Below are 21,374 nucleotides of genomic sequence, written 5' to 3' on the forward strand. Positions count from 1 at the left end.
CGAGCCTGTCTCCTTGGCCACGGCGCCAGCGAAGAGCCAGCAACAGCCTGTGCGCCGGGCACTAGAGCACCAGTCTGTCTGGTGGTGGCAGGCACTGTTAATGATACCCAGGTGAATACAGACCCATTGTTTAAAATGCCATTGGGATAGACAAAACTAAGGGTACAGCACACTCAGAGATGGGTTTTGAGCAATCTGGTTCCACACGATTGCAAGTTTTTCAGAAAGCGATAGCAAGTTGTACTCGTGTTTCCCAGCTACGGAGACATCAACACACTGATTCGAGTCCCTTTACTCCGTCCACACAGCCCTGAGGTCATCCTGCAAAGTGCGTATCAAAAAATATGGAGTTGGGTTGACAAAATTTGACAATACATTATACACGTCAAACTTGAAATCTGTTCTGAGAGAAAAGCATCAGATTCTTTGTGTACACATTTAGTTTTATTGTAACAAAGCAACTTGTACACTTTTAACGTTTAAAACTGAGCATCTTTTCCTTTCCAGTGAAACAAAAAGAAAATTTAAAAATAAACAGGAACAAAATTACAATATAGAGTGTCAATTCCAAGTAAGATCCTACGGGTTCTGCTGATTCTCCATCGAGTGGCAGGGCTCAAGTCATCGTCAGGAGAGAATTTTATTTTAAAAGTGTCATCTTAAACTGCAAGGATGTCGGTTAAACATCACAATTAAACATGCCAAAGGAGAAGCCATGTTGTCAAAATGCCCACTTAACCCACCCAAACATCTCAAACCCACCCTTTGCTGACCTTCTATAACCCCCCCTTTTTTTAAGTTTTTTTTTTCTTTTTTTAAACAAGAGAAAGTAGACAGGTACGTGTTGGTAAATGCTGACTGTCCATATTCACAGAGAGACACAGTGTAATCTCTGAGCCCAATATACAGAGAAAGGAGGGGAAGCTAGAATTCTATGCACTACTACACAGGGGCCTAGCACCCTCCGGCTCCCAGCAGGGCTAAGGGAGCAGAAGGTTTTTCTTTTTTCCCACAGAGCACGGTGGTGTTGATTCCATGAAGTTTTTCTTGAGACAGGAAGGGATAAAAATGAATTTGGAACAGAAAGGGGCAGAGATTCTTTTCCCACTGTGTTCTGCTCAAGATACATCCCCCCTAAGTAAGGTGAGAACCATGGTGTAAAGGAGAGAAAAGAGACCTCAAAACAGGGCGACTGAGCACAAGAGGAAAAAAAAAAAAGAGAGACTGCAACTTGCTCCCAGGGACTGGAGAAAATTAAAAAAGGCTGGAATCCATCAGTGTTCCATTAGTCATCCTCTCCCTCGTCTTCCTGTAAGAAAAAGGTGGGCTGTTAATCGTTAGGGTCAATTCTGGAGTCATCCCCAACAAGGCCTAGGGACTGACCGACTCCATGGGACAATCTTATGAACCTGCACGTCACAGCCTGTGTGTCGCCTTGGCTGGGGCCCCGAGGTGCTGTCCCAGGTAAGTTAACCTCTCAGCACTGACCCAATCCCTGGACACCTTTCAGACCAAATCATCCCAACCCAAACCCAACCTGACAAGCTTTATAGTGCGTAAGACATGTCAGTCTGTTACTCAGGAGGCATTTCGGGCCGAGATGGCTGCAGTGACCGCAGCCCCCTCACTCGGAGCTGGCGAGGGGAGGACGGCGGGTGTCGCGAGGTGGAACCCCACCCCCAGGGCAGCGCGGGGTCAATCCCTGAGCGAGCTCGCCGGGCTTCCTTTCCATCTCGGAAGGAGCGCTCGCCCCTCTCCTACAGAGCCCCTGCAGGGGTCACTTGGCCCCTCTAGGATGTGCGGCCCGGGCTCACCTCGCCCTCCTCGCCCTCCTCCTCCTCGTCGTCCTCGTCGCCCTCCTCCTCGTCGCCCTCCTCGTCGATGTCCTCCAGCCCTTCCTCCTCCTCCTCGTCGTCGTCTTCCTCCTCCCCCTCGCCCTCCTCGTCGTCCATGTCCGGGACCTGAAAGACCAGGAGGCACGTCAGGCTCACTTCCAGACAGTTACGACACGCGGGGCCCGACCACCGCCCAGGGCCACGCACCAAGTAGTACTGCAGTGGGTTGGGCCAGATGTCGTCCTTGATGACCTCCCCCAGCTCATCCGCGCCCGCGTCCGAGTGGTCGGTGAACCAGGTGAAGAAGCTCTCGGGCTCCTCGTGCTGCCTCTTCCTGCTGGCCTTGTTCTGTGTCTGACTCGAACGTTTCGTCAAGTCCTAAACGAAAGCGGAAGACACTGACACAGGCTCCCCGGAAACCTGAATTCCCTGCAACTCACGCAGTAGGATGTCAACCCAAAGGAAAACAAAAAGCAGACGCCCGTCCCGCACGTCATCACCTGTAAGAAACTACAAGAGAGAAAAAGGCCTAGAGCTCAGGCCTATAGGCTGCTGTCAAATCTGTACCATCACCTAAATTTGGCTTTTTCGTAAAACGAGTTCCACTCAACCACCACCCTAACATACTATAAATTAAATTTACTAAATAAATGCAGGTGGAAATGGATTTTGGAAAGCGGCATCCCATTGGAAGAGCTCAGTCACAAATTAAGAAACCAAAAAAACTAGTCCATCTCTATAAAAACGTGTAAGAGCTCCAAGCTATTATATTTGACCTTAACACACTGGAGTTTGTTTTGTTTCATCCGCACCTGAGGACACACTGAGAAACACTGATGTGAGAGACAAACATGGATCGGTTGCCTTCCGTTTGTGCTCTGATGGGGAGTTGAACCCACAACCCAGGCAACGTGCTCTGACCGAGAATTAAACCAGCAACCTTTCCGTGCACAGGACAATGTTCATCCAACTGAGCCCCTCCGACCAAGCTGATTTAATGTATTTTAAGGACTTGCGTAACACATCACACCAGAGCACCAAGTATTGGTACACGATTCAACTAAACCAAAGCAGACAAAATGTTTTTTGCCAAGCCATTCCTCAAATACCTTTCCAGATTTCCATTTGATTTCAGTGGACTTCGAAGACGGATCACCACTCTCATTCAGGTGAAATTCTTTGGAGAGAACTTTATTTTCGAAGTAAGGATTTTCATCAAAATACTGCAACAAGTAATCAGAGGATTAGACATCAATACACACAGCTCTTCTAAACCAGATCACAGTTAATTTTCAGAGTGGCAAAAGCCAGAGCTGCGGGTACTCACAAAGTCTATTCTGTACCCTGACTTGATGTCTTCGAATTCCGTCACCTCGACCCTCGTCAGGTAGTGCAGGGCCTCTTCGTCTTCCTCTCCCAGCAGCGCCGACACTAGGGCGAATGACAGGCATGTGAACCGACATGGGCGCCCAGAGCCACCCCAGCGCTCGTGAAAGCACTTTAGAAATTTCCTGGACTTAGGGAGCATCTTTGGCATTATTCGCTGAAAACCCAATGCCCGAGTGTCCGTGTTGTCACTACCTTTTCATCGAGCAACTAAAGGAAACCCCAAGAGAAACCCCTCTCCAAGGAAACAAATAGCACTATCAGCCCCCAAGCGTTTCCGCCTCTGGTGTGACCAGCACACAGGACCAAGCCCTCAATCACGGGTTCCCGTTCCCCTGCTCGGCAAGGGGACGTGCACCCCACGCTCTTTAACAACGCTCTGCTGTAACATACCTTGTGGATGGTTGACAAATGTTGTTACCCAAAAATTTGGAATTTTGGCGATCAATTCTGACCTCTTCTGAAAAAATGGTTGGCGGAGTTTGTTATATTTCTGTTCTACTTTCAAAATCTCCTCACTGGCTTGTTCATTAAGTCTGAAGCAAACGAAAAAACAAATGTTGATAATGACTGTATTTGACAAATACAAAAATTGCTGAGACTACAGAATATTTACTCATTAGCTTTAGAACAGTGCAAAGCACCTACTTATAATACCTGAATCCCCTAGACTTTTGTACCTATAATAAATTCAAAACTAAGATGGCAATTTTATCTGGGTTAGGCACCTAATTAGTTGGCAGCTCAGAAGTGCCCAAACCGAACATTCTGGTAGCACTGTATATTTACTTCCCCGGTTCTACCACCTCCCTAACTTCAGCGGTCTCCCTCTGGCAGATCAAGGGGGAAAGACTGCTAAGCAAGTCAGAGCAGCACTGACGCCCAGAAGTCCACGCTCTGCAATTCGGAGAATCTGTAGCCCATGAAAGCAGACCCAGTCTTCACAAGGTAAATGTAGTTTCATCCAAAGCTTTTTGGTGACTACAAATATTTCGCCCCCCAAAAAACCACCGACTCTTCCTATTCCCATGAAGTTATACCCATCTCCACTGAGGCAGTGGACACAGACTCAACCAGGTTAGAGATCACCAGAGTAAGACGCACTTCCAAAAACTTCTGGAAAGCACTCTAAGACAGACGTTACCTGTCTATTTCATTTTGTACTTCATCGATATGTTCGATTGCTTCCTGCTGTTCTTTTTCTGCAAGAAAAAGGTGCATAAAACTCAGTACTAAGTTAAGATACATTTATCTAGCTTCCCTGACGTTCACACTGTCTGGGATGAGTTGTATCAATAAAGCTGTTTGTTAAAAAAAAAAAAAAAAAAGGAACTGCGGGTGAGGCATGCCCTCCACGTGTTCCTGCACGTAGCTGACACATTCAGACCATTCACAAATCACGCCGTTAGGCGATTCGAAACGTGTGCAGCACTTTCTACAGAGTTACGTTACAGAACAAGACCGAGCGCTGAAAGTTCCTATTGGGAAGGTAACAAACCGTCCGCAAAAGTTCCCAAGCGTCCTCCACATCCCGGCCCGCAGCGCACAGCAGCAGCTGCTAACAGGCGCGGACAGGCACCCACCCCGCCGGAGCCAGGGCACCGCCACCGGGCCGGGCGCCCGGCAGGAGGCCGAGGACGCCCCTCGGCGCCCAGGGACAGCGCCGGGCGCGCCGAGGGCCGGGAGGGGTCGAAGATCCACCCCGCGCCGCCAACACCGCCCTCACCTTCTTAGACTATGAACCCCACGATTCGCATCTGACCTTCCGCACCCCTCCAACCCCATCCCGGGCGGGCCGATCTCCAACGCGGCCCCGCGCGCACTCCCGGGGCGCCGGGCGCGGACTCGGGAAAGTCCGCGCGGAAGGAAGGGGCCGGGGCGCGCTGCGGGAAGGTGCCCTTTTGTCCCGGGAGGCCCGCGGGGCCTCCAGGCTAAGGGGGCGTGAGGCGGCCTGGACGCGGCTCCGCCGGCGCATTTCCGGTAACCACCCCGGGCTCGCAGCCCCCCTGCCGGGGAGCCCCGCGCGGAACGGGCGGGGGTTTGCTAAGGCCCATTGTAAAGAGCCCCCCGCACGCCGCCCGCCAGGCCGGCTCTCCCAGCGCGCGGCCGAGCCTGGGGACCCGGTGGCCGCCCCACGTGGGGAGCGCCCGGGGCGACAGGAGCATCCTCGGGGCGGCCCGGGCCCAGCGCGCGGCCGGCCGCGTGTTCCCCGAGCCCCCGCCCCGCCCCGGCTCCTGGCGGGGGGCCGCGCCGGGGCCGGCCTCCGGGTGGGGGCGCGGGGGCGCCGCCCGCGGGCCGGGCGCGGAGGGGGAGCCGCGCGGAGGCCCGGGCGCGGGGCCGCGTCCGGCCGCACCATGTGGCGGCGGCGGCGGCTGATGGGAGCGAGGCATCATGGCGGAGCACAATAAAGAGAGGCTCCTCGGGAGGGAGGGAGGGGGAGGAGAGCGAGGGAGGCGGGAGAGGAAGGGGGGGTCTCCTCCGCCCGCGCCGCGCAGGCCGCAGCGCCCCCGCCTCGCAGCGCCGTCCGCCGCCGCGGCGCCACCCGGCCCCGGCCCCGCGCGCACAAAAAAGGGCGCCCGGGCGCGCGCCGGCCCGTCCGCCCCGCGCCCCCCGGGCCCCACCGGCGGCCTGCGGGCCGGGCGGGCGGCGAAGATGGCGGCGCGGGCCGGCCCCCGCCTCGCCTGCTCCTTACCTGAGGTCTCGTCGGCCCCGTCGTGGTTGGAGTTGAGCTCCTTTTTACTGACTTTGGCCGCCGGCGCCGACATGGTGCTGCTCCGCGGTCGGGGGGAGCGGGGCGGGGGAGAAGGGCCGGCGCAGGGGGCGGGCAGCCGCTTCCCCTCACGCCACACGCGCGCGGGCGCTGCTCGGTCCGGCCGCCTCCTCCCGGCGCCGCTCGCTCTCCCTCCCCCGGCTCGCGCGCGCTGCCCTCGCGGCCTGACGACGAGGGGGCTGGGGCGGCGCGCCGGGCCCGGCCCGGGCTCCTGCTGGCGGCGGGGAGGCGGCGGCGGCGGCGGGCGGCTGGGCTCCCTCACTCACGCTCCGCGACCCAGCTCGCTGCTCGCTCTCCCCGAGCCGCCTCCTCCTCCACCTCCTCCTCCTCCTCCTCTCGCCGAGGGGCGGGCGGCAGGGCGCAGGCGCGCCAGGCCCGCGCGCAGGCCCCGCCCCCGGCCGGAGAGGCTCGCGCCGCGCGCCCATTGGCTGGGGCGCCGGGACGAGGGGGCGGGGCCTCGGCACAGAGACACAGGGCCTGGCGAAGAGGCGGGAGGAAGGAACGCGGCGACGTACGGGCCGGCCCCCCGCGCCGCCCTCCCCTCCCCCTCCGCCTGCTCCAGCCGACCCGGGACATTTGCGCGCTACGGCGCGGCGCGCGGCGGCCAGGGGGCGGGGCCTCGGCGCGCAGGCCCCGGGGCGGGCGCGTCACGTGGTGGCGGAGCGGCTTCCCCTCGCCGCCGCGCGAGGCGAGTTCGCAGCCCACCCCCGAAGTGCAGGCCTCGCAGCAGCGGCGGGACCCAGGAATACACCCCGCAGGTTCTGCGCCCTGGGCGCCGCCACCCTGTGCCCCAGGCGGGGGGGCTGCCGTCCCGGCTCGCAGGGGCGTGTTTGCAGAGCCCCGCGCTGCCCTGTCCACCCACGGCCTTTTCCTGGGTGCCGGGGGACAAGTCACAACCCCCCTCTCTGCCTATTTAGGTTATAAAATGGTAAAATGCAGAAGAGGCTGACCAGGGGGACCGTCTGCGCGGGGAAATCCTCCGAGGGCAGGGCCCAGCGCTTCCAAGGCGCCCTACCGAGCGCTGAGCGCCAGCCTGCGCCTCGCTGAGCAACCGGGTAGGAAGATGATAAATGCATTTCGCCCTGTCGGAGATGATAGGACCGAGGCCTGCTTTAGAGGCCAGGTCTTGAACCGTGGCGTCGAGCCGAGGCATTCCTATTTAAATGCCTTCCAGGTGCGACACGTGCACGTCACTGGACCCCTTCCTCCAGGGCGCCCAGTCGCGGGCCTTAAAAAGCTTCCCTGGGCATCTGTAAACAGAATTTGAGACCAGCGAGCACATTCTGCAGTGTCCTTTATTACGCAAGACAGCCCGTGGCGAGCGATTGATACATGTTAAATAACTGGCATCCAGTCCATGGATACAGAATACAAATACCTTCTGGGGACTTTCCCCAAATCCCAGAATTGCATCTAATCCTTCCGCTCCAAACCTGACTCTCAATTGAGTTCAGCTCAACCCAAACCTATCCCAATTGCACAGGCTTAAAGGAAACTTAGTAAAACCCTGACTTGTCGCATTTGCTGATTTCGGTGGCGTATAAATACTCTCACCATGGCCAACTTCCTCCTGCCACTGTGATGTTACTGAACAGAGCTGGACAGAAATCCCAGGCTCTAGCGCACTGCTGAAGCACATACCATGGACCACAGGCTGTGATAAGCACATGCATTTTCTCATTTAATTCTCGTGAAACACAAGGTAGGTATCAATATCCTCATTTCACAGACAAACTCAACTTTTTTTAAGGAAGTATCTTTTTTTTTGTCCAGCCGGGTGAAGGTGAAGCTCAGTGGTTGAGCCAAATCGACCTAGGATCCAGATCACAGTTCAATTTCCAGTTAGGGCACATGCCTGGGTTGCAGACTTGACCCCCCAGTGGGGGGCGTGCAGGAGGCAGCCGATCAATGACTCTCACCATTGATGTTTCTCTCTCTCTTTCTCCCTTCCCCTCTCTGAAATCAATAAAGATACATTTTTTAAAAATAAAAAGTAATTACAAAATATCTTTTTAAAAATGTTTAATTGATTTTTGGAGAGAAAGGTAGAGGTATGAAGAAACAGAAACATCGATGAGAAAGAAACATCAGTCAGCTGCCTCCTGCACACCCCCTACAGGGGACTGAGCCAGCAGCCTGGGAATCAAACTGGTGACCTCTTGGTTTATGAATGACGCTCAACCACTGAGCAACATCAGCTGAGCTCAACTTTTTTTTTTTTATGCAAGTGGCAGAGCCAAGATTCTTTTTTTTTAATATATCTTTATTGATTTCAGAGAGAGGAAAGGAGAAGGAGAGAGAGATAGAAACATCAATAATGAGAGAGTCATTGATCGAGCCCGCAACCCGGGCATGTGCCCTGACCGGGAATCGAACCCCGATCGCCTGGATCCCAGGTCGACACTCAACCGCTGAGCCACGCCCGGCCGGGCTCCAAGATTCTAATCCAGGCTAGTGGACAGCAAAGCACCTGCCCTAAGAGGTTTTGCTTTTGTTTTTTTTTTTGTTTTTTTTTAATGCTCAGCTGAGGATATTTTTCCCTTTGCTTTTCAGAGAGAGTGTAAGAGAGAGGAACACTGATGTGAGGGAGACACATCCATTGGTTGCCTCCTGCATGTGCCCTAACCAGGGCCAGTGATGTGACCCTTAATGTTCTGTTTTCTTTCCTTTAAACACAGGGTGTGCTCCACTAAAATGATTTCATGACCCACAGAGGGGATGAAACATTCCGAAAACCGCTGTGCTGAGGGCTGGGGCTCTCAGGTAGGCATCAGCGACCCAGGGCGCCCCCTGCCCATGCCTGATGGACCTGAGTCTCCCAGGCGCCTGGGAGGCTCCACAGAGCCCGCCCACAATCCCAGCCCTTGGGACCCTCCTACCCCGCTTCCTGACCTTTCTCTCCCAGCGCTCCATGTGAACGCAAGGCTGAACTGTATAATTTTATTAACCAATGTCATCCAACATTCGATAAGAAGGAAAAAAAAATAAAAATTAATAAAAAGATGAATGCCAGGAGCACACACAAGGAAGTGGAACAGAAAGAGAAAGCAAAAGGGGAGAGTTTCAGTAAACAAGGGAGTGGCCTGGACACACCAGGAGATAATTCACCACTGTGCCCTGGCTCACAGTAGTCTCGTCCTGGCTCCAGCACTCCCGGGCCTCTCACCTCGCACAGAATTCCTCCCCTTCCCAGCTTCTGTGAAGAAGGAGAACCCCACCCCACAGCTTACAGGCTGGAGCAGAGGGGTGCTGCTGTTATGTTCCCTACAGTCCAGCAGCGTCCAGGGGGACCAGGAGATCTTGGCGGGGATGGCCTTCGACGCAGACACAAACGCCCATGTCTGGGCCTCCCTGTTCCTATCTGTAAAATGGGGCTGTTCCCTGCAACATGCTGCTGCTGTGAGGGCTGATGGGCAGAGAAGTGCTGAGCACAGTGCCCGGCAGGGCCGTGCCCAGCCAGTGGCACGAGCTGTTGTCATCCGGGTCTGGATGAACCACCTCAGGAGGACTGTGGTGCACCTACGGGTCCCGTCCTGTTACTTCTCCCAGGAAGCTAAACGGGGGGAGACCAGGCAGACTCATCTCCATTTTGCCGCTCACAAGCGGGAAGGAACTGACCCATCTCAAGAGCCCAGATTATGTGCCAGTCGGGGTCTTCAGTGTTTTACTTCTGTGTAAGCCGCCTCACAGCCAGCCTAAGAGGCGGGTGATGTTGAGCCCATTTTGCAGACGGGGGAAGAAACACAGGCTATGATGTCACTTGCCCAACCAAGTCACACAGCCAGACAAAGCCCGGTTTCAGCCCCGGCCTCCAGCTTTGCCACACCGGCGGCCAGTGAGGTAGGAGGTCTTTGCATCCCACTGGACCGAGGCCCAGTTAAGTCAGACTTGCCATGTCACCCAGTGTGCACACGCACGCACACACACCCCAGAGCACTTGGAATGAGGGCTCTTGCTCCTTCCACCTCCAAGTCTGCAAAATAAAGGAAACCCACGGGCCCCCCACCCTACCCCACCCCACCCCACCCCACCCCACCGAGGCTGCGGTCACATTTTCCCCGGGCAGTGCTCTCCCGCCTTCCACCTTCCCAAACCCGGCCCCCTTAAGGCGCCGGCCCATCTCCCTCCAGCAGGGAGGCCTCATCACCAGAACAGTCCACTTCGAGCCCAGCTCCACGCTGTGAGCCTGCAAAACGCAGCCCTCACCGCCAAGTTAAAGGGTTAATGGGGGGGGGGCGCAGAGAAGAGCAGACAGGAAACCCACAATCGCAAAGTCCTGATGGAAGGGGCCACGCTGGGGCGCCCCTGGGAGCTGGAGCCCCGCACGCCCCGGGGCTGAGCCCGAGTCCAGCAGAGGGCTGGGGTCGAGGGCGAGGCTCGCGCAGGTGGGCAGGGGCGCGGTCACGCCGGGGCGCTGGGCGTCGGGGTCCCAGGTGAGCACGGAGCCCCGCGAGGCGAACACGGGGAACAGGTGCTGGAGGCGGCGGGACCCGGGAGAGGCGGGCGGGGCCCTGGAAACGGGCGCACCCGAGGGCGCCGGGAAGGCGCGGGAGGGCGCGAGCCGGGGGTCACGTGGCGGGCGCCGCGGGCCGGATGGGAGGAGGGGCCCGGAGCCGGGGAGCCCGGGGCTGCGGGCGGCGGGGGGGCCGCGGGGAGCGCGCGGACCCGACGGGAGGCGAAGCGGGGGAGAGAGCGGAGGGGACCCCGGGCCCCCAGCCCCAGGCTGGCTGGCGGCGCCGCAAACCAAGACAAGGGCTCCCGGAAGCCGGTGGGGGCCCGCGAGGCGCCCGTGGGTGCGGGCGCGGGGCAGGGACGCGCTCCCACGTGCTCCGGGTCCCCCAGCTCCCGCGCCGGCTCCTCCTGCCCATGAACCTAATCCACTCGCCCTCTCGCTTGGAACCCTTCAGGGGGAGTTTGGGGGTCACATCTCAAAACTCTCGAAAGAGACCAGGCAAACAAAAAACACAAAAACCCCAAAACTTAAGTCGCTTCGGCGGCGCTCTGCGGCCGGCTCCGCTCCCCGGGGAAGGCGGCGCCGGCACTTACCTCCCTTGGGCAGGTCCTGCGCGCTGGGTTTCTTCTCCGGCTTGGGGGCGGGAGGCAGCCTGGGCTTCTTCGTTTGAGGGGGCAGCGCGGCCTGGCGTTTGGGGGCCATGCTGTGCGGGGCGCCCGAGGCGGGAGCGGCGGGACGCGCGGGGCGGGAGCTGGGAGCGCGGCGGCCGCCCAGGTGCGCGCGGTTTAAGTCGGCCGGAGCCGCCCTGCCCGGAGGGGCTATTTACATGACAGTGGGCCTCACCCCATTCCCTCCCCCAGCCTGTCCCTGGCCCACCCGCCAATCAAGGGCCACCTCTGGTCCTCCCAGCTCCTCCGGGGCCTTCGGCGCTTTTCCTACGGGGCGCGCTCTGCGCCCTCCAGGACCCTCGGGGTCTGGACTGAAACGCCGGCAGCGCACCCCCAGCCCGCTCCGAACCCCCTCCGCGGGCTGTGCTGACCGCTTCTTTTTTTCCCCTTGGGCCTGCAGAAAACTCACATGTGACTGTGCCTGACCTCAGCCTGCAACGTTCTCAGCCCCCGCACCCCCGCCGCCGCCGTGCCCGGCCTGCTGGTTCCCAGCCTCCAGGTCTCAGCTTGGAGGAAGCGATCCTGAAGTAAAGGGCTCCCAGTCGAGAATTACAGAGGAGGAGCAACAGGCAGGTACCCCGGAGCACGGCCTTTCATTCGTCCGGCACTTCAGAGGATAGAAGGGTTAGGAGCTGGAAGCTGCTGAGGGCATCTCCTCTGGGAGCCCCAAGCCCCCAGTGCCTTTGGGCCCGGTGGGGCAGTAACTAGGACTAAGGCAAGCGAGTGGAATCCGCAAAAGCTAGTGGAGGTCAGCCGGCACAGTCACCCTGGAAAACTGTGCCCAGCTCTACCCAAGCGGACCTCCGTGCTGGCTGGCTGTGTCCCCAGCAATTCTGCTCCGGGCTCTGTCCCCCCAACAGAGGTGCATGCCTGTGCACACCGATACATAGTGTGATTAGTGTGCTACACCGATACAGTGTGATTAGTGTGTGCTACAAGGTGTATAGGGACAAGACTGATACAAGCCAAAATCTGGAAACAATACAAATGTCTATCAGTGGTCAAATGGATGCTGTGAGGTTTTGAACTCAGAAGTGAGACAAGTGAGCTGCAGCCACCTGCCCTGTGATGGGAATGCAGCGCAAAATTCACGTTGAGTAGAAGACACAGGACGCAAAAGACGGCAGGCCGTGTGGTTTCATTTGTATTAAGTACAAAAACAGGCAAAACTGGCCCATGCTGACCCTGACCGTGTAGCTCAGTTGGTTAGAGCGTTGTCCCCATACAGCAAGGTTTTGGATTCCATTCCCAGTTAGGGCACATGCAAGAATCAACCAATGATGCGTAAATAAGTGGAGCCACAAATCGATGTTTCTCTTCCTCTCTCTAAAATCAATAAGTCTTAGCCCTGGGCGGTGTGGTGTGACTCAGATGGTTGAGTGTTGTCCCATACACCAGACGGTATCAGGTTCGATTCCTGGTCAGGGCATATACCCAGGTTTTAGGTTCAATCCCCAGTCAGGAAGCAGTCGATCCAGGTTTCTCTCTCCCTTGCTCTTCCTCTCTCTCTCTCTTTACAAAATAAAAATAAATTTTAAATTAAAATAAAATAAATCTTTTAAAAAAAGTTTAAACTGGCCTGTGCTGTTAGCTATTAGAAGTCCTGGGTGTGGTTACCCTTGCTTTGGAGCAGGATGGCACTGAAAGAGGGCGTGCACCTGCAGCCTCAGGAGCCCTGGTGACGCTCCGTTTATGGATCTGGGGCTTGCTCTACCTGTGTGATTTGTAAATCCCATGTTGCCAGATATTTTCTTTTTTCTAAAGAGAAGTCAGCGATATACATTTTTATGTGAAATCTCTGGATTTTTAAGTTAGCAATAATTGCCCTGGCCAGATAGCTCAGTTGGTTAGAACATTGTCCCGATACGCCAAGGTTGCTGGTACGATCTCCGGTCAGGGCACATACAGGGATCAATCAATGATGCATAAATAAGTGGAACAGCAAATTGATGTTTCTCCCTCTCTCAAATCAAATAAAAATAAAACTTTGTGAATTAAATGAAATATGTGGTCGGGCCACTTTCTGCCAATGGGCCATGAGTTTGCAACATCTGGGATAGTCCAGTGATTCCCCCCCCCCCCCCGTTTGTGTTTCCCATCAATTACTCTCTTAACAAAATAAATCTCAGGGATAAGTCAATGATGTCAGTTCCGGTAAAAAGCTGAGGTCTCTCTGGAGGAAGATCCCCACCATCACCTCTTGCTCCCCTCCATCCCGCCCTTCCTCAGCTTCAGAGGACCTTTGGGCTCCTTCTAAGACATTTGGAAAGTCACGGTGTCTTGGTTTTACAGATGAGCAAGCTGAGACCTGAGACAAGTGATTTCCTTCAGGCCATGAGGAAAATAACCAAGTTACAGCTGGAACGAGGGCTGTGGGATCCCTTCCTCACAGGGACGGCCAGTGTATGTCTCAGTGTTTACATCTATAAAACGGGCCATAATAATACCTGCCTCCTTGTTTTAGGGTTTTCAATTTGAGGACAAAAGGGTCATCTTTTCCCTGTTTTCACCCCAGAAATTATCCAAAAACAGTATGGGAAACAAAAATGAAAATTCTCTTAATGAATTTTGGGAGTCACCTCAACCCCAGACCACAGCAGGAATAGGTGACTGGGTGGCCAATGAGAAGGAACAGGAGCCCTGGCCAGTGTGGCCCAGTGGTTAGAGTGTTGGCCCTCACACCAAAGGTACCAGGGTTGAATCCTGGTCTGGGACACGTACTTGGGTGGCAGGTTCAGTCCCCGGTCCCTCAGTCCAGGCACGTGCAGGAGGAAGCTGATCAATGTTTCTCTCTCTCTCTCCTCCCTTCATTTCTCTAAAATCAATAAGAACATATTTTAAAATATATATATCCTCAGGTGACAATTAACCAAAAAAAGAGAGAGAAGGAGTAGGATGTGCACAGGGAGGGGTCTGGGAGCATCAGCAAAAGACACTCCTGGAAGCAGAGGCGCAAACCCTAATCCCATGCCAGAAAAACAAAGAAGGGGCTGACTGAGGAGTGGCCTAAGGGAGCTTCATAAAACAAATACAAATTAGAGCTACCTTGAGATATCTTTTTTTTTTTTACCCACCAACCTGAGATCCAGGTTTGGAAACACGCTGCTGGGGAAGGGTGTGAAGAGAGGTCCCGACAGCTTAAATGGATACAGCCTCTTGCAGCTTTAAGTGGGTACAATTTAACCATAAGAGTAGCAAGTAGAAGAACACATACCTTTGACCCAGAAATTCCCCTTCTAGGAATTCATCCTACAGATTCATTGCTCTGCTGAGAGATGACACCTGTATGAGGCAATTTGTAGCAAAAGACTGGGAACAACCTAACTTCTTTAGGCTTCTGGAATTCTCTGCAACCAAGAAAACAAGTAGGGAACCAGAGCTATGGTGAAAACAGTCCTAAATCAAGTAGTTAGCATGTTACCATTTGTATAAAAGGGGGATAGAAAAAAAAAAACACTTTCACTTATTTCCCTGTGTTCCTGGAACACAAGGACTTAATAGGAGGACTCCCATGAAGGTGATAACTCCGCCATCTCTGGGGAGGGGACTGATGAGAAAAGAGAGGACAGGATACAGGGACATGTTTCACTCTTTACCCTGCTGCACATTTTGAATTTTAAACCTTATGAATATATTGCATTTAAAAAAAAAATTTTTATTGCTCGGCCGGCATGGCTCAGGGGTGGAGCATTGACCTAGGATCTTGGAGATCGAGGTTTGATTCCCGGTCAGGGCACATGCCTGGGTTGCAGGCTCGATACCCAGCAGGGGGTGTGCAGGAGGCAGCTGATCAGTGAATCTTTCTCATCATCGATGTTTCTCTCTCCCCCTCTACCTCTCTCTGAAATCAATAAAATATATTAAATTTTTTTTTATTGATTTGAGAGAGAGAAAAGGAGAAAGAGGGAGACATGGATTTATTGTTCCACCCATTTACACATCATGGGTTGATTCTTGCATGTGCCCTGACCTGGGGTTGAAGCCACAGTGTTGGCGTATCAGGGCAGCGCTCCAACCAACTGAGCTATCTGGCCAGGTCTACAGTTCTTAAAATCACCTGAGTTCCAGTATTTAGATCTAGGTACAGACTCACTGAGCACAAGGCTTAACATTCAAAACACCAGGCCGCACCTTTCCTTTCCTCCAAAGCTTCCAAAATTTTAACTTCCTGGATTCCCAGAGGTGTCACCAGGCAACTGTGTGACTCTGCTCCATTCCAGAACCGGCAGCAGGCAAGGTGGAGGCAACAAATGGTCTCCCTCCGCCCCACCCAAAAGTCGATGGGCTCAGGATGTTCTGCAACCCTGAGGCCAGGCTCCCTCCGGGACTCAGAAGTTTCCAAAACAGTCAAAGCTCGGTCTGGCTTAGTTATCTGTGTGCACTGCAGGACAGCTACAGCTCCGTTTATTGAGCATTAGCTGTATGAGAGGCATTCACTATGCATCTTTTTTTTTTTTTAATGTTTTTATTGATTTTAGAGAAAGGAAGGGAGAGGAAGGGATAGAAACATCAATGGTGAGAGAGTCACTGACCGTCTGCCTCCTACACGCCCCCTGCTGGGGATCGAGCCGCAACCCTGGCATGTGGCCTGACAGGGAATCGAACCTCGATCTCTTGGATCATAGGTCAACGCTCAGCTGCTGAGCCACGCCGGCCGGGTGCTTCTGACATTTTATATGAATGAAACCATACATGTCATCTTTTATGTCCGACACTTTATCTTCACCTTCATCGGTGGTGGAACTTAGCTTCTTTCATTTGTCTTCAGTTTCAGGAATTTTACTGGGCATTATTACAGGTTTATTCCTCCGAATGAACGGGAACGAAAGTCATATTCATGACACGTTTTATAGACTGGAAGAGGTCAGTCCAGCACAGTAATTTATAGTCGTGCCCCTTAGCGACCGGATGTGTTCTGAGAAGTGTGTCAAGAGGCGACCTTGTTGTGCGAACATCACTGAGGGAACCTACACAGACCTGGGTGGCCTGCCCTCCACGGGTTAGCCTGTTGCTCCTGGGCTACAAGCCTTACAGCATGTTGCTATATTGAATACTGGAGGCAATAGTAACACAATGTTAAGTACTTGTGTGTCTAAAAATAGAAAAGGTATGATAGTCCTGGCAAGGAAGCTCAGCTGCTTAGAGCATTGTCCGGATGTGCTGAAGTTGCGGGTTCAGTCCCCAGTGCAGGCACGCACAAGAATCAGCCACTGATGCATGCGTGGGTGGAACAGCAAATCAATGTCTGTCTCCTTCTCTCTCTTCCTTCCTCTCTTTCTAAATCAATAAATAAACATTAAAAAGAGGCCCAGCTGGCTTGGCTCAGTGGTTGAGCATCGACCTATGAACCAGGAGGTCATGGTTTGATTCCCGGTTGTGGGCTTGATCCCCAGTAGGGGGCGTGCAGGAGGCAGCCGATCAATGGCTCTCTCATCATTGATGTTTCTTTCTCTCTCTCCCTCTCCCTTCCTCTCTCTCTAAAAACATCAATAGAAAACATAAAGAAAATGCACACAGGTTTAAAACAAAATAAAATACATTGTGACCTTATAAGGTAACTGACTGAAGGGCACTTGAGTAAATTCTGATTTGCTTATTTGCTTCCTAAAAACAACAACGAAGCTACATACCCAGCGGTGCGGCACATCGGTCTTCCTTTCCGAGCCTCAGTACCCGTGATGGGGGCGGCAGGGCCTGGGTCTTGGGATCGTGGACACCCTCTTGCTAACCCTCCGCCTCCACTGTCCGTCCGTAGGCTCCCACCAGCCCCGAAGACCTTGTGCAGGACGGTGCTTTAATCCTGGCTCCTGTTCAGATGCACTTCATCTTCACAATGACCAGGTGTGGCAGGTACCGTTCTCACCCCACGCTCTGTGTGTTCCTTCACGGTGGGTACCCTGGAGGCCGAGGAGACAAGAGTCCGGGCCAGGGGCAGAGGGGCACACACACTGCAAAGCAGGAGACAGACAGCGAATGTGTAACACCACGTGGAGAAGGCAGCCAACCGGGGTTGCAACGGGGAAGGACACTTTTCCTTTCTTGACCAGGGATCAAACCTGCAACCTAGGCATGTGCCCCAACAGGAAACCGAACCTGCGACCGTCTGTTCTACGGGAAGATGAGCCCCACAGACTTAGGAAATAAAAAGGAGCCAATGCATTGCAGAGCTGGAGACAGGTGTTCCAGGCAGAGGAAACTGAAGCACAGAGAGGGTCAGGAAGGACACGAGGTCACACAGCAACTGCACAGAAGAGCCAAAATTTGAAACCCTACTGACAGATGCCGAACTCCCCTCCATGACGTTCTGATAAACCAGCCCAGCGTGGGGCTCACACCTAGCATAGCAGGTCCTAAGAAAAACCGTCCTTGCTTGATCCCAGGTGGACGGATGGCTGCTCAGGTCTGGGGTTCATCCTATAGCCAGGCCTTTGAGTGCAGAAGGGTTTCTCTTCCTGGGCTCCAGCTGGGAAAGGGGCGGGGGTTTCATCCCATTGTCCTTCCCTTCCTTCCTGCTCTCTAGCTCCAGCTCTGGCAAAGCTGTTTTAAAGAGTTTATTAGGCTCCTTTGTCTTCAGTCCACCCTCTAGCTGGGCCTTTCCGGGTGGGGGGATGGGCTGGGGCCTGAGCTGGGCGGAGGAGACAGCAGCAGGGCTTTGAGAGGACGGGGTAGGCAAGGAATCTTGGGGCCTGGAGGGACTGAAGGCTTCACCTCTCAGATGCTACCTTTTCCTGGAGTGCTCCCTTCCCTGGCCGTGTTTTCCTTCCAGTCCCTGGGTCACAGCAGGCATTGGATGAACACTTGTTGAATAAAACAGTTATTTGTGCTCTCTCCTGTGAGGGGCCTGAGGTGGGGCCTGTTAACACCATTTCCTCTCCACCCCACTCTCCACCTCCCCAGTGGTGACCAAGTCCTCACCATGAGGACCAAGGGTCTTCAAAGCACGTTCCACCCTGTAATTATGTGGACAGTATCAATGCTCGGAGTGTGAATTCCAAGAAAGCAGGACTGCCTGGTGGTGTCACCTGCTCCGGAGCACGGTGTCTGACCCACGGGAGGTGCAGGAAATCATTCGCTGGATGAATGAACGAATGAACGGCTGGTAGGGCTGAGCTGGGAAGCCTGCTGAGTGACTTGGAGGTAATACTGCCTACTGCCCAGAACTGCGTGAGATTTCCCCTTCTTTTATTTATTTATTTTAAATTCTTTTATTTTAAAAAATATTTTTGTATTGATTTTAGAGAGAGAAAGAGGAAGGGAAAGGGAGAGGGAGGGAGATAGAAACATCAGTGATGAGAGTCACTGATCAGCCGCCTCCTGCACGCCCCCTACTGGGGATGGAGCCCACAAACCGGGCATGTGCCCTGACCGGGAATGGAACTGTGATCTCCTGGTTCATAGGTCAAAGCTCACCGCTGAGCCACGCCCGCCGGGTGGATTTCCCCTTCTAAGAGGCTCTTGTTTCAATGATGCTGCTTTTACTCTAAATAGTTCTAGAATTCTTCTTAAGTGGATCTTAAACTGCAGAGCAGAGAAAGATGTCCAGGGAAATTCCAGAACCCACCTTCGAGACCCTGAATTCGTGGGGCGGTCCTGGGCTATGGGAATCTCCTTTGTCACAACCCACTCTCCACACTGCAGCCAGGCTCTTCTGAAACTATGTGAATCTGTCCTGGCCAGTGTGGCTCAGTTGGTTAAAGAGCCATCCCGACTTGCTAAGATTGCGGGTTCAGTCCCCAGTAAGAGACAAACAAGAAGCAACCAATGACACATCAGGAAGGGCAACAACAAATCGACATTTCTCTGTCTCTAAAAATCAGTAAAATAAAGAATATTAATAAAAAAATGGAGTCATTTACTAAACAGAGTTGAATGTTCATAAAAAAGTTGTCACCAGGGTTTTAAAACTAGGATATCGTCTAGGAAATACAGTCAATAATACTGTAATAACTATGTATGGTGCCAGGCAGGTATTAAATTTATGGGGGGATTACTTTGTAAGCCACATAAATATCTACTAAAACAATATTAAATGTCAACTGTAATTGAAAAAAAGAACAAAACTCATAAAAAAGGCCAGGCTGAAGGTAAATCTGGGATTGCCTCCTTTCCTGACCCTTTGCAGGAGCCTCCTTGAATGCAGCCGGACGTTCTCTGAGCGCACTGAACTCTGCGGTGAGAAGCGGAGGTAGGAGACACGGGGCTTCCTGCAAGGCCCTGTTGAGATTTACGAGGGGCTCTTCCTGATGGCTAGCCGTTCATTCAGCGAGTCTTGACTGTGTGGGCTCTGGACCCACTATGGTCCCCATGTTAGTGGAGCTGACCCACGGGGGCAAAAACAGGCATTACTACCGCGTTAGTTACTTAGCTACAATTTTGAGGAACACTCAGGAGGAGAGAAACTCAGTCCCCTGAGAGCCAACGCCAGGGGCCTGGGATCTGGCCCTTTGAGGAAGTAACGCTTCCAAGGAGGCCTGAAGATCAGGACGACAGGGAGGAGCGTCCCAGGTGGAGGGAGGGTGCATGAGGGGCAGAGACCAGGTGGCCTTCCTTCCTCCACCTCTGGCACACACGTGGCTCAAGACTTCCACCCTGGAAATGTCTCCCCCACTGCCTTGCTCACCCATGATATACAGACAACATGCCGTCCAGCAGAGCTAAGCACTTGTCTGCTTGTTTGTTCATTCACTTGCTCCTTTCCTTTCACATATAAGCCACATACAACTTGAACACTACAGAGAGAGATAATAAAACTGAAATTGCCCAGCCTGGCCAGAGGCCAGAGTGGCTCAGCTGGTTGGAGCATGGTCCCATGTACCAAACGGTGTCCGGGTCGATTCCTGGTCAGGGCACATACTGGGTTTTGGATTCAATCCCTGGTTGGGGTGCATATAGAGGGTAGCCAATCAATGTTTCTCTTTCACATCAATGTTTCTCTTGCGTCTCTCTCTCTCTCTCTCTCTGCCTTCCTCTCTAAGCATGTCCTTGGTGGGGATTAGAAAATTAAAAAATAAATAAATAAAAGGCAGAGAGGTGAAATAAAATCTTTTTAAAAAAACCCCAAATTTAAATTATCCAGAGATAACCACTATCAATATTTGGATCTGCGCTTCTAGGTTTTGTTATAAACATATGCTGTTGGTGAGGGCACCGAATTCCTTGCTTTTTCAGGAAAAAGTAAGAATATTCCTACAAAATGATGGTAGCCGCGACTCAACAGTCAAAGGCCACTAGCATATTAAGAATCCCACCGAAACACCTAAAACTAGTATAAAATACTATTGGGTGTCAACTGTAACTGAAAAATAATTAATTTTAAAAAGAAAAAGCATACTTACCTGGCGGGGGAGGTACCATGACCACGAAGGTGGTTTTCCCAGGGAGAGGCTTTTATCCACTGCAGTCTGGATTGCTGACCCCTGCAATTTCCCCAAATGTGGGAAACTTGACTGCATGATTCGTGATAGCGGGGGACTGTGTTCACGCTCTCCCCTGGGGGAAATGGGAGAGAAACATATTGTTATAAAAACAGGAGATACTGTATATAAATTGCATTTTATAAAAATCTCTAGTATGCTGCAAACATTTTGCTACATTTAAACACCTAAATAACAAGTGTTAATGGCCACCTGAGATTCTACACCATGCAACAGAATCAGTGGTTCAGCATTGACCTAGGATCCAGGAGATCAAAGTTCAATTCCCGGTCAGGGCACATGCCCGGGGTTGTGGGTTCAATCCCCAGTACGGGGCGTGATCAATGACACTCATTATTGATGTTTCTCTCCCCCAATTCAGGTTTTACCAATTGCCGCGCACACCCCTTCCCGGGCTCAGCTGCCCAGCAACGCTCACCCCTTTCTCTGCTCCCTCCTTTCCTTCCTAAACCTCCCGCAGGCGGCTTTCCCTCCCCACTCCTGCCAGGGCCACCAGGCAGCACCCCCACTGCGCCCGACCTGCCCGGGGCTGTGTGCGAATCTCTCCAGCCTCAGGAGGGGCTCGCCGGGAGGGTCCTGGCCGGTTCCTTCCTTGCGGGGAGACAGGCCAGCGGGGCGGGCGGAGGCGGGCACCCCGCGGCCGGCCGGGGCCGACCTTCAGCGCCGCCTTCCCCAGGGCTGGGGCTCGGGGGGCTCGGGGTCCGCGCCCCGGATCCGGGAGATCGCGGCTCCGTCCCTCGGCGCCCGCGCCCGGCAGCAGCTCCGCCAGCAGGGGGCGCGCGGGAGCGGCGGCCTGCGACGCCGCCGCTGTTTCTCTGTCCGAAATCG

General features: G+C 53.8%; 1 protein-coding gene and 1 non-coding gene across 2 annotated transcripts; one reads left to right on the forward strand and one right to left on the reverse strand.

Annotated features, from left to right (window-relative positions):
• Positions 1–422: 422 nt before the first annotated feature.
• SET (SET nuclear proto-oncogene) lies at positions 423–6,051 on the reverse strand. The gene is made up of 8 exons (XM_087823051.1): positions 5,914–6,051; positions 4,366–4,423; positions 3,615–3,757; positions 3,163–3,266; positions 2,945–3,058; positions 2,043–2,213; positions 1,815–1,961; positions 423–1,309 (listed from the first exon to the last, which is right to left on the reverse strand). The coding sequence occupies exons 1-8, from the start codon at positions 5,984–5,986 to the stop codon at positions 1,286–1,288; spliced, it is 834 nt and encodes a 277-aa protein (XP_087679177.1). The 5' UTR covers positions 5,987–6,051; the 3' UTR covers positions 423–1,285.
• Positions 6,052–20,439: 14,388 nt separating this feature from the next.
• On the forward strand, positions 20,440–20,604 carry LOC148091898 (U1 spliceosomal RNA). Its single transcript, XR_015715491.1, has one exon. It is a non-coding gene; the product is annotated as a U1 spliceosomal RNA (small nuclear RNA).
• Positions 20,605–21,374: the final 770 nt, after the last annotated feature.

The sequence above is a fragment of the Miniopterus natalensis genome, chromosome 12, assembly GCF_054644295.1.
Source record: "Miniopterus natalensis isolate mMinNat1 chromosome 12, mMinNat1.hap1, whole genome shotgun sequence".
Lineage (NCBI taxonomy): Eukaryota > Metazoa > Chordata > Mammalia > Chiroptera > Miniopteridae > Miniopterus > Miniopterus natalensis.

Excerpts from the sequence above, each read along its gene's own strand:
- SET (XM_087823051.1), bottom strand. The coding sequence starts at position 5,986 with ATGTCGGCGCCGGCGGCCAAAGTCAGTAAAAAGGAGCTCAACTCCAAC. Across the intron at positions 4,424-5,913 it reads CGGGGCCGACGAGACCTCAG|AAAAAGAACAGCAGGAAGCA; the intron begins GTAAGGAGCAGG and ends TTTTTCTTGCAG. Across the intron at positions 1,310-1,814 it reads AGGAGGGCGAGGAGGGCGAG|GAAGACGAGGGAGAGGATGA; the intron begins GTGAGCCCGGGC and ends TTTTTCTTACAG.